General features: G+C 45.2%; 1 protein-coding gene across 1 annotated transcript in view; it reads left to right on the top strand.

Annotated features, from left to right (window-relative positions):
* Positions 1 to 3,872: 3,872 nt before the first annotated feature.
* Positions 3,873 to 11,532, top strand: part of LOC142297002 (cytochrome P450 2K1-like) — a 47,468-nt gene continuing 39,808 nt past the window's right edge. Inside the window, exons 1-3 of the mRNA XM_075341209.1 lie at positions 3,873 to 4,062; positions 5,845 to 6,007; positions 7,010 to 7,159. Coding sequence (XP_075197324.1) covers positions 3,892 to 4,062; positions 5,845 to 6,007; positions 7,010 to 7,159 — 484 coding nt within the window. The 5' untranslated portion in view covers positions 3,873 to 3,891. The remainder of the gene's footprint in view (positions 4,063 to 5,844; positions 6,008 to 7,009; positions 7,160 to 11,532) is intronic.

The following is an 11,532-nucleotide window of genomic DNA, read 5'->3' as shown; positions in this document are numbered from 1 at the left end:
AGACACCCCCATACTTTGCACTGACGAGGGGCAAGCACCCCGAAACACCGTGTCTGCAAATTGGGATTCTGATCTGGCTTATATATCCTGAGTCATATTGCAAAGGATTGTCGAAAATCCACTTGTGACTTTTAGGATCGCTACTTCCAATAGGTGGCGCTGTGCTAGAGTTTGTCTCCTTTACTGGAGAGACAATTTGAATATTTCCCAGAGGGGCATTGCAGCTATAAGTCCCCTTACCTGGCAGCCAGACTGGCTTGCAAAGTCTCCTTAAGGAGAATAGTGTTCCCCCGTGGTCCCCACATAGCTTTCTCATGAGCCAGATCAGACACCCCCATACTTTGCACTGACGAGGGGCAAGCACCCCGAAACACCGTGTCTGCAAATTGGGATTCTGATCTGGCTTATATATCCTGAGTCATATTGCAAAGGATTGTCGAAAATCCACTTGTGACTTTTAGGATCGCTACTTCCAATAGGTGGCGCTGTGCTAGAGTTTGTCTCCTTTACTGGAGAGACAATTTGAATATTTCCCAGAGGGGCATTGCAGCTATAAGTCCCCTTACCTGGCAGCCAGACTGGCTTGCAAAGTCTCCTTAAGCAGAATAGTGTTCCCCCGTGGTCCCCACATAGCTTTCTCATGAGCCAGATCAGACACCCCCATACTTTGCACTGACGAGGGGCAAGCACCCCGAAACACCATGTCTGCAAATTGGGATTCTGATCTGGCTTATATATCCTGAGTCATATTGCAAAGGATTGTCGAAAATCCACTTGTGACTTTTAGGATCGCTACTTCCAATAGGTGGCGCTGTGCTAGAGTTTGTCTCCTTTACTGGAGAGACAATTTGAATATTTCCCAGAGGGGCATTGCAGCTATAAGTCCCCTTACCTGGCAGCCAGACTGGCTTGCAAAGTCTCCTTAAGGAGAATAGTGTTCCCCCGTGGTCCCCACATAGCTTTCTCATGAGCCAGATCAGACACCCCCCATACTTTGCACTGACGAGGGGCAAGCACCCCGAAACACCGTGTCTGCAAATTGGGATTCTGATCTGGCTTATATATCCTGAGTCATATTGCAAAGGATTGTCGAAAATCCACTTGTGACTTTTAGGATCGCTACTTCCAATAGGTGGCGCTGTGCTAGAGTTTGTCTCCTTTACTGGAGAGACAATTTGAATATTTCCCAGAGGGGCATTGCAGCTATAAGTCCCCTTACCTGGCAGCCAGACTGGCTTGCAAAGTCTCCTTAAGGAGAATAGTGTTCCCCCGTGGTCCCCACATAGCTTTCTCATGAGCCAGATCAGACACCCCCATACTTTGCACTGACGAGGGGCAAGCACCCCGAAACACCGTGTCTGCAAATTGGGATTCTGATCTGGCTTATATATCCTGAGTCATATTGCAAAGGATTGTCGAAAATCCACTTGTGACTTTTAGGATCGCTACTTCCAATAGGTGGCGCTGTGCTAGAGTTTGTCTCCTTTACTGGAGAGACAATTTGAATATTTCCCAGAGGGGCATTGCAGCTATAAGTCCCCTTACCTGGCAGCCAGACTGGCTTGCAAAGTCTCCTTAAGGAGAATAGTGTTCCCCCGTGGTCCCCACATAGCTTTCTCATGAGCCAGATCAGACACCCCCATACTTTGCACTGAGGAGGGGCAAGCACCCCGAAACACCGTGTCTGCAAATTGGGATTCTGATCTGGCTTATATATCCTGAGTCATATTGCAAAGGATTGTCGAAAATCCACTTGTGACTTTTAGGATCGCTACTTCCAATAGGTGGCGCTGTGCTAGAGTTTGTCTCCTTTACTGGAGAGACAATTTGAATATTTCCCAGAGGGGCATTGCAGCTATAAGTCCCCTTACCTGGCAGCCAGACTGGCTTGCAAAGTCTCCTTAAGGAGAATAGTGTTCCCCCGTGGTCCCCACATAGCTTTCTCATGAGCCAGATCAGACACCCCCATACTTTGCACTGACGAGGGGCAAGCACCCCGAAACACCGTGTCTGCAAATTGGGATTCTGATCTGGCTTATATATCCTGAGTCATATTGCAAAGGATTGTCGAAAATCCACTTGTGACTTTTAGGATCGCTACTTCCAATAGGTGGCGCTGTGCTAGAGTTTGTCTCCTTTACTGGAGAGACAATTTGAATATTTCCCAGAGGGGCATTGCAGCTATAAGTCCCCTTACCTGGCAGCCAGACTGGCTTGCAAAGTCTCCTTAAGGAGAATAGTGTTCCCCCGTGGTCCCCACATAGCTTTCTCATGAGCCAGATCAGACACCCCCATACTTTGCACTGACGAGGGGCAAGCACCCCGAAACACCGTGTCTGCAAATTGGGATTCTGATCTGGCTTATATATCCTGAGTCATATTGCAAAGGATTGTCGAAAATCCACTTGTGACTTTTAGGATCGCTACTTCCAATAGGTGGCGCTGTGCTAGAGTTTGTCTCCTTTACTGGAGAGACAATTTGAATATTTCCCAGAGGGGCATTGCAGCTATAAGTCCCCTTACCTGGCAGCCAGACTGGCTTGCAAAGTCTCCTTAAGGAGAATAGTGTTCCCCCGTGGTCCCCACATAGCTTTCTCATGAGCCAGATCAGACACCCCCATACTTTGCACTGACGAGGGGCAAGCACCCCGAAACACCGTGTCTGCAAATTGGGATTCTGATCTGGCTTATATATCCTGAGTCATATTGCAAAGGATTGTCGAAAATCCACTTGTGACTTTTAGGATCGCTACTTCCAATAGGTGGCGCTGTGCTAGAGTTTGTCTCCTTTACTGGAGAGACAATTTGAATATTTCCCAGAGGGGCATTGCAGCTATAAGTCCCCTTACCTGGCAGCCAGACTGGCTTGCAAAGTCTCCTTAAGGAGAATAGTGTTCCCCCGTGGTCCCCACATAGCTTTCTCATGAGCCAGATCAGACACCCCCATACTTTGCACTGATGAGGGGCAAGCACCCCGAAACACCGTGTCTGCAAATTGGGATTCTGATCTGGCTTATATATCCTGAGTCATATTGCAAAGGATTGTCGAAAATCCACTTGTGACTTTTAGGATCGCTACTTCCAATAGGTGGCGCTGTGCTAGAGTTTGTCTCCTTTACTGGAGAGACAATTTGAATATTTCCCAGAGGGGCATTGCAGCTATAAGTCCCCTTACCTGGCAGCCAGACTGGCTTGCAAAGTCTCCTTAAGGAGAATAGTGTTCCCCCGTGGTCCCCACATAGCTTTCTCATGAGCCAGATCAGACACCCCCATACTTTGCACTGACGAGGGGCAAGCACCCCGAAACACCGTGTCTGCAAATTGGGATTCTGATCTGGCTTATATATCCTGAGTCATATTGCAAAGGATTGTCGAAAATCCACTTGTGACTTTTAGGATCGCTACTTCCAATAGGTGGCGCTGTGCTAGAGTTTGTCTCCTTTACTGGAGAGACAATTTGAATATTTTCCAGAGGGGCATTGCAGCTATAAGTCCCCTTACCTGGCAGCCAGACTGGCTTGCAAAGTCTCCTTAAGGAGAATAGTGTTCCCCCGTGGTCCCCACATAGCTTTCTCATGAGCCAGATCAGACACCCCCATACTTTGCACTGACGAGGGGCAAGCACCCCGAAACACCGTGTCTGCAAATTGGGATTCTGATCTGGCTTATATATCCTGAGTCATATTGCAAAGGATTGTCGAAAATCCACTTGTGACTTTTAGGATCGCTACTTCCAATAGGTGGCGCTGTGCTAGAGTTTGTCTCCTTTACTGGAGAGACAATTTGAATATCACTATTTATACATTGATTGAGTGCTGTGATTTGGAATACCCATTTTTGATAGAAGTCTTTCATTATATTTTCCTAGGCATTACAAAGCTGAAGTTGACCATGGACGTGGTCTCGATTCTTCTGTTTGCTGCTGTCTTCTTAATTTTGGTCATTGTTTTCAACAATAAAAATGACAAATACCGGAATTTTCCACCAGGACCCAAACCCTTGCCAATCATTGGGAATATGCACATTGTCAACTCAAGAAAACCTCACAAGTCATTTTTTGAGGTAATAAGGTCCACTTCAAATCAAACTGCAACCACATGTCATTGAGTTGTTTACCTCCATTATGTTTCTGGTTCTCTAGTTGGAAAATCCTAATGTGTAGACGGGTCTTTTGGCAAGCAACTAATCATAAATTGTCTCTTTCTTGAGAGGTCACGTATAATCTGGATTTAAGTTTTTCAATTTTTTTGCAATGGCATCCGAGGCAAAATTGGGTATTAGACACTGCCCATCATAGAGCGAGTGAGTTTTGTGGTGAGCCACTGAAGCAAGAGATGGGTTTATTCAGAGCATAGGAAGCATTTTTTGCATATGCTTTCCCCTGTGGCCAAGAAGTAAAGATTCTGAACAGTGAAAAAAAGTAAAAAAATAAAAAAATAAAAAAAAGTAAAATAAAATGTTACTATTAAGACATTTAGGCTATGTGTAGGAATTGCACACAGCAGCATATTATCACTGTTCTATATTGCAATATAACATTATGTTCTTAATTTTCTAATACTGGAATATGTAATTTCCTCTCTACAGGCAGAACATATACAGTATTTTTCGGATTATAAGACGCACTTTTCCACCCAAAACTTTGGGAGGAAACGGAGGGGTGAGTCTTAAAATCCGAATGTAGCTTACCGGGGGGGTTGTGCAGAGGGCTCAAAAGAGGCAGGGAAGGTGCTCTGAGCAATGCGCTGTGCTGCTGGCGTTGTTGGTCTGTGCGACGCTGTTCTGTGCATCGGGCGGCGCCGCTCTGCTCTGTGTGGGGCCGCTCTGTTCTGTTCACGGCTGCTCCGTTCTGCTCGGTGCTTAACTGCTCCATTCTGTTCTGTTCTCGACTGCTTCGTTCTGCTCGTTCTGCTCGGTGCTCAACTGCTTTGTTCTGCTCGGTGCTCGACTGCACCATTCTGCTCAGAGGGCAGCTGCTCTGTGTGGCGTGCGGTCATTCTGAAGATGTTGGCGGTCAGAGTTTCAAATAATGGTCAATGGGAAAGAGGAGGGGTTGGATCCAGCACCAATTCCAAAAATAGGGTAAAAAAAATCTTTTCCTTTATTGATACATTTTAAAAACCTTGTATGAAGACCGCTGATGGAAAGTTCATTTCTTAGGTAGTCAAGACTACCTATGACCTGAACTTTCCATCAGTGGTCTTCATACAAGGATTTTAAAATGTATCAATAAAGGAAAATCATTTTTTACCCTATTTTTAGAATTGGTGCTGGATCCAACCCCTCCTCTTTCCCGTTGGCCATTACATGCTGGTTTGGACTTACCAGCGGATCTCGTGCACGCCTGGGATCCTGCAGTATTGGGTGACAGATGAGCTGTTTTTTCTTTGCACACTACTTTCAAATAATGGCGCCTAGGGATGATGGAGCTTTCATCTGCGCACGCGCCGACTCCGACTGCCATTATTTGAAGCGCTCACCGCCGACCACCAACATCTTTAGAATGGCTGGTGACTCAACGTCCCCCGCAAACAGCCGCCGCGTCACCGGCCCCACACAGAGCAGCACCCGCAGTGAGTATCTGGGCCCCCCTCTATACTACTCGCAGTATTTCAGTACTCCAATACCGCCCCTGCCTCCTGTGACTCTTGCTCCACTTCTGCCTCCTCTCCCTGGTAAGGCACCACCAGATTATAAAATGGACCCCATATTTTTTTTATCTTTTTTTTCCCTCCAAATTTGGGCTGCGTCTTATAATCCGGTGCGTCTTATAATACGAAAAATACGGTATTTACTTTATCAGTTTTAACTTATTTTTCGTTTTCACTTTTTATTGGATTTTAGCTCTCAAAAAAGTTTGGAACAGTATTTAGCCTCCAGATTGGACAGGAGAAGTTGGTTATCCTGACTGGTTATGAAACTGTCAAAGATGCACTTATGAACTATGGAGAGGAATTTTCTGGAAGGCCAGAGTCACCCTTAACCTCAATAACATCAAACGGACATGGTAAATATTTCTTTAACTACAACTAGTCATTATTTTTAAATTACTTCTAAATGTTGCCATTAGTTGTGGATATCTGTATTTTTGTTATACTGCGCAGATACATCACCGACAGGCGCGAGGTAAACTGTTTTTATGCTCAGCCCGCGATGGGGGCAGAGAGAACTGCGCCTGCTCAAGACTTGGACGGCAGCATGGGATGATGATTGTGGCGTCACCCTTGTCAATCATGACAGGAGGATAGCGAACAAGGCGACAAGGAGGGACAGAAGCCGAAATAGAGCCCACCCATCTGGCCAACACAGCTCGTCAGCATACAACCCAATGGGATTTTATAAAGTTCTTTTTGGGGTCTGCAAGGGGGGTCAGCAACGAGGTGCACCTTCATAGAATGCAGGCCAGGAGCTGCAGAAGGTGACACTTTTGGTTTAATAGTCAAAACACTGGTGACAGGTTCTCTTTAAAGCACGGGAGACACTGTTTTTAGAAGAAGGTAACTATGTTTTTCTAATCCTGGAATTTAATTTAAGGCTAGAAAATTATGAATACAGCAGTGGAGTATAGAGTGTGGGAGATCAGTTCTTTAAGAACATTGTATTCAAGATTTATGTCTGAATGGCAAGTCTACACCAGAGACCTGAGTAGTCTCGAAAGCTTGCTAAGAGACCTGAGTAGTCTCGAAAGCTTGCTAAGAGACCTGAGTAGTCTCGAAAGCTTGCTTCAGATTTTGTGTTATACCATGCCTGATGAAGAGACCCAAGTAGTCTCGAAAGCTTGCTGTCAGATTTTGTGTTATACCATGCCTGATGAAGAGACCTGAGTAGTCTCGAAAGCTTGCAATTATTACCATCTTTTCAGTTAGCCATTAAAAGGTATCAACCACTGAGGACTCAGTTCTTTTAAAAAAACTTTTTTTTAAGTCTACACCAGGTATAGAAGTATCTTTAGGCTGAATTAGTCAATGAATGTTCGGCTTGATGGACTAACCAGTGCTTATTTATTCAGGTATTCTCTTTTCCCATGGAGAGAACTGGAAAACGATGAGAAAATTCACTCTGTCAACATTAAGAGATTTCGGTATGGGAAGGAAAACCATAGAGGATAAGATCAGTGAGGAATGTGAAAACTTGATGCAGACATTTAGATCTTATGGAGGTAAGGGCAGGTCAACAATGTACGGTATGATATTTAAAGAAAGAAATGAGAGAGAGATTTTATAAAAAAAACCTTAGTTTTCGGGGATGATGAAAGCTACTGTATGGGGTAGAGGCGATACTTGGTTTATCCAGCATCAGTGCACTGAGAATTGAAGAGAACAGTAACATTATTGACTAGTCTGCAGTGTTAGTAAACATCTATAGCTCTGTGTGACTGCAGACTTGTGAATTTTCCCAGCACACACACTGTGAGCTGCGAGTATCCACCGGAGCCTGAGCTGCGAATGGCAGTCAACTATACGATATGCATATTCCCAGTCAGAAGCCGACTAGATTGTGTGGTGTATGCCATGCTATATCTAGTGGGCAGGAATATGCATGTGTGGCGCCCCTGGGGCTCCAGGCGCCACAGGGTATTGCACCTGACTTAAGGTGAGATATTCATCCCGGGTTCGGAGGAGGACAGTGTCAGTTCCACTACAGCCAAAATCACACACACCATTGCCCTATTCTCATACTGGGGACCAAGCTAGAGTCAGGTCTATAGGGCGGCCACGTAATGGTAAGGGCCTCCCACCCACTAGTCTGGGAATCCGGGAGGGGAAGGGGTGATGTCCAGGGAGTTAGGAGGAAAAACACAGACAGACAGGAGTGGAGTAGAGCAACACCAGTGGAACTGGTGAGACACAGGAGAACACGGTAGCTGAGGGGATACAGATTAAGCTCCCCCAGGACCAGCACAGATGGGGTTCAGAACCCTAGATTAGAGGAACTTTACGTCCTTTTAATAATTCTGCCGGGAAAGGAGATTCTAGGTTTCTTGACCCACCACAAGTGACCGGGGTACAGCAGCAAAGAGAGCCAAAAGTTGAGACCACGATCTAGCCCATTCAAAATTTGCGCTGCCTGCTACTAAGCGGCATGGAACTTTAACATTGCAGAGAAGGGACCCTGTGTAGCTGTATGTCATGTGAACCCATTACACACAGCGCAAGAAAGGAAGGGCTCACCGTCCACAACATCGGCACTGGTCTCCGATTTATCCGTGATCAACTGGAGCCCATGTTCGTGAAAACCAGCACTCCAAGGGTGACAATATGACAGTGAGTGAAGAAGTTGAAGCGCAGACTCTGTGTTGTGCCCATCATTTGTAGCGCCGAGCCCCTGCGCTTCGGCGCCATAGACTACTACCCCCCATCAGCCTCCCTGGGGCCTAGCTCTACCTGTGAGGAGCTGAACCACCCGAGCTGCGTTATCATCTGCCTCAGCAGAGAGAGTCTTCCCACAGCGGCAGCTTCCCTCAGGTGGCGTCATGAAAGACAACTACCCCCAACATCCCCAACCCCATTCATCTTTTACTGACACCTCGGGGCCACGAAACCGGGCAAGGCCGCTGTGACATCCCCAACCATCACCGGCCCGGCGACAAGTAAAACCTCTGGCCCCATGGGCGCATTAAATGTTGCATAGTTGACAGCCTAACACCAACGAATCCTCAGAATTCAAAAGTCTGCAGTTACACAGATTGACTGCAGTCTTGTCATTCAAGAATAGACAACCCCATAAAGTACAATTAGAATAGATAATAAAGGCTGATATAATTAGAAAAAAACACTTAATTTGAAGCTGCAGAGATCATCAGCTGATCAATAAGTCCTGCTGTCAGCACTCCTTTCTAGCATACATTTCCCTTGCTGTGGTTACCTTTTTGTGGCCTCTGCTGTGGCCATTCTGTTTTCTGTAGGACCTCAGAATATGATGCAAAGACTGGCTGTGGGTGTAGTTACCAAAACTTTACAGCCTCAAAGGCACATATGAGGCTGTTAATTTGGGGTCCAGTCTATGCCTCCCAGTCCGAATGTGGACTTTGTATAATGGTTGATTGAATGAGTCTTGATAGGAGAATGATTTTTCTTATAAGACAAATCTTTGGACTATAGATGAATGATCTTGATCGTCAAAGATCAGAAAATGTTAAAATTGTACAATCTTTGGCCGGATCAGGATCGGACACCTGAACATTTACTGCAAAATGCTATGATATTGCTAAAGATCAGTAAATGTTCCAATGGCAAAAAACATCCTCACTCTTGTTACCACAACTATGTCAAGTATTGGCATGGCTGTTATTAGCCACTGTTAAAAAAGGAAGCAAAAGTGTTAAAACAGTACATACGTACCGAGTCTCCACGCGGCTGAAGCTCTAGCTTCAGGGTTGCTAATTATTCCTCATACATATTGACTGCTTTCCCCACCCACCAGCATCTCTGATTGGCTGCAGTCTGACTACGCCCCCACCCTCTCTGACATTATTTTACTGCTGGTATAAAATAAATACATTTAAAAAATGTTGTTCCCCTATTTTGATACCAGCACAGATAAAGCCTACGGCTAAAGGGTGCTGCCCCCAGCCGTATGCTTATCTTGGCTGTGTATCAAAATAAGAGGAACTGCATGTGGCTTTTTCAAAATTATTTAAATAAATAATTTAGAAAAAACGGTGTGAAGTTCCCTCAAATTTTGATACCCAGCCAGGATAAAACCCGACAGCTGGGGTCTGGTATTCGCAGGCTGGGGAGAACCATGGTTATTGGGCCCCCAGCCTAAAAATAGCAGCATGCAGCCAACCAGGATTGTTGCATCCATTAGCCTTTACTTGGCTCTTCCTCATTGCCCTGGTGCAGTGGCAATCAGGATAATGAAGGGTTATAACAGCTCACAGCTGCCAGTAAGCCCTAGAATAGTAACTGATAGAAAATAAACAGAGACACAGAAAAAATCCTTTATTTGAAATAAAATACAAGAAAACACCCTCTTTCACCACAATATTAACCCCCAAAAGACCCAGGTCCGACATAATCCACACCAGATCTCATGACGATTCCAGTTCTGCTACATCTGAACTGACAGCATAAGGCAATAGAACATGACTGCACACTGTAATGTCAGACAGAGAATGAGCCACTCGTTCAGCAGTGACATCACTCAGGTTAGTTGCGGTCACAGCTGGACATTCTTATGGCCCTCCACCTGTGACCCCAGGTAACCTGACCTCAGTGGACCTCATGGGAGCTACTGAGGTGAGGTCACATAGTTCATTGAAGTCCCCTGAGGTTAGGTTACATGCGTTCACAGGTGGAAGGCAGTGGGAACCTTCAGCTGTGACCGCATCTAACCTGAGTAACGTCACTGTTCATCGCTGTGGCTCAGTCTCTGCCCGAATCTCAATGTGGTCATTGTTCTATGGCCCCACACTGTTCCTTCAAATGTAGCAGAGCTGAAATTGTCATGGGCAATCCTCGTGTGGATTACGTCAGGTTGGGTGTTATGGGGGTTAATAAATTGGTGAAAGATTGTTTGTTTGTTTTTTTAAATAAAGATTTCTTGTGTGTTTGTGTTCTTATATTTTACTAATCTAGGGCTTATGGGTAGCTGTGAACTGCTATTAACCCCTTATTACCCCGATTGCCACCGCACCAGCGCAATCGAGAGGAGTTGGGTAATGTTCTGGGACTGTCACAGCTAATGGATGCAAAAATCCTGGGCAGCTACAGGCTGCTATTTTTAGGTTGGAGGGGCCCAACAACCTTAGGTCTCCCCAGCCTGAGATTACCAGCTCCCAGCTGGTGGTTTTATTATGACTGGGTATAAAAATTGGGTAGGACTGCACTCTATTTTTTAAAATTATTTATTTAAATATCTTGTTTTAAATTGGCTTGTGGTTCTTCTTATTTTGATACACAGCAACAATAGGCGTATGGCTGGGGCTGCAGCCCATAGTCGTGGCTTTAGTTTTGCTGGTATCAATACAGGGGGTGACCCTACGACAATTTTTCATTATTATTTATTTATTTATCACCAATATAAGGACACAGACAGTGTTTGTGACTCCAGCCAATCACAGATGCTGTCTCAGAGTGTTTGGGCATGGTCCAACAGCAGTCAAAAATGCCGGTGAATATGTATGAGGGATAATTAGTGGACCAGGAAGTAGTGCTGCAGCCATGGGGAGACTGATAAATATGCACTGCTTTATACCTTTATTTTCTTTCTTTTGCAGCCCCCCTGCACCATTTTACAACACATCACTTTGCTTCCCTTGAATTTAATGGGTTCTGCTAGGATCGATGATTGAATCGGCTGAGATACGATCAGCGATCTCAGGCAGGATCGGTGATTCTGAACCAATCCGATCCTTGGCAGGATCGCTCATCTCTACTTAGGACATGTTTCGGGAAAAAAATGATTTGCTATACTTTAGCTTTACTTTGAGATTGAGCATTCTAAACTGAATGTGAAGCACCAAAGAAGTCCTGGAGATCATATTTTGATTACTTTTTTTCTTACTACTTGAATGTTTATTTTAATCTA

Source organism: Anomaloglossus baeobatrachus, chromosome 3, assembly GCF_048569485.1.
Source record: "Anomaloglossus baeobatrachus isolate aAnoBae1 chromosome 3, aAnoBae1.hap1, whole genome shotgun sequence".
NCBI lineage: Eukaryota > Metazoa > Chordata > Amphibia > Anura > Aromobatidae > Anomaloglossus > Anomaloglossus baeobatrachus.
The sequence above is the reverse complement of the archived record's forward strand: the minus strand, read 5'-3'. Positions and strand labels throughout refer to the sequence as shown.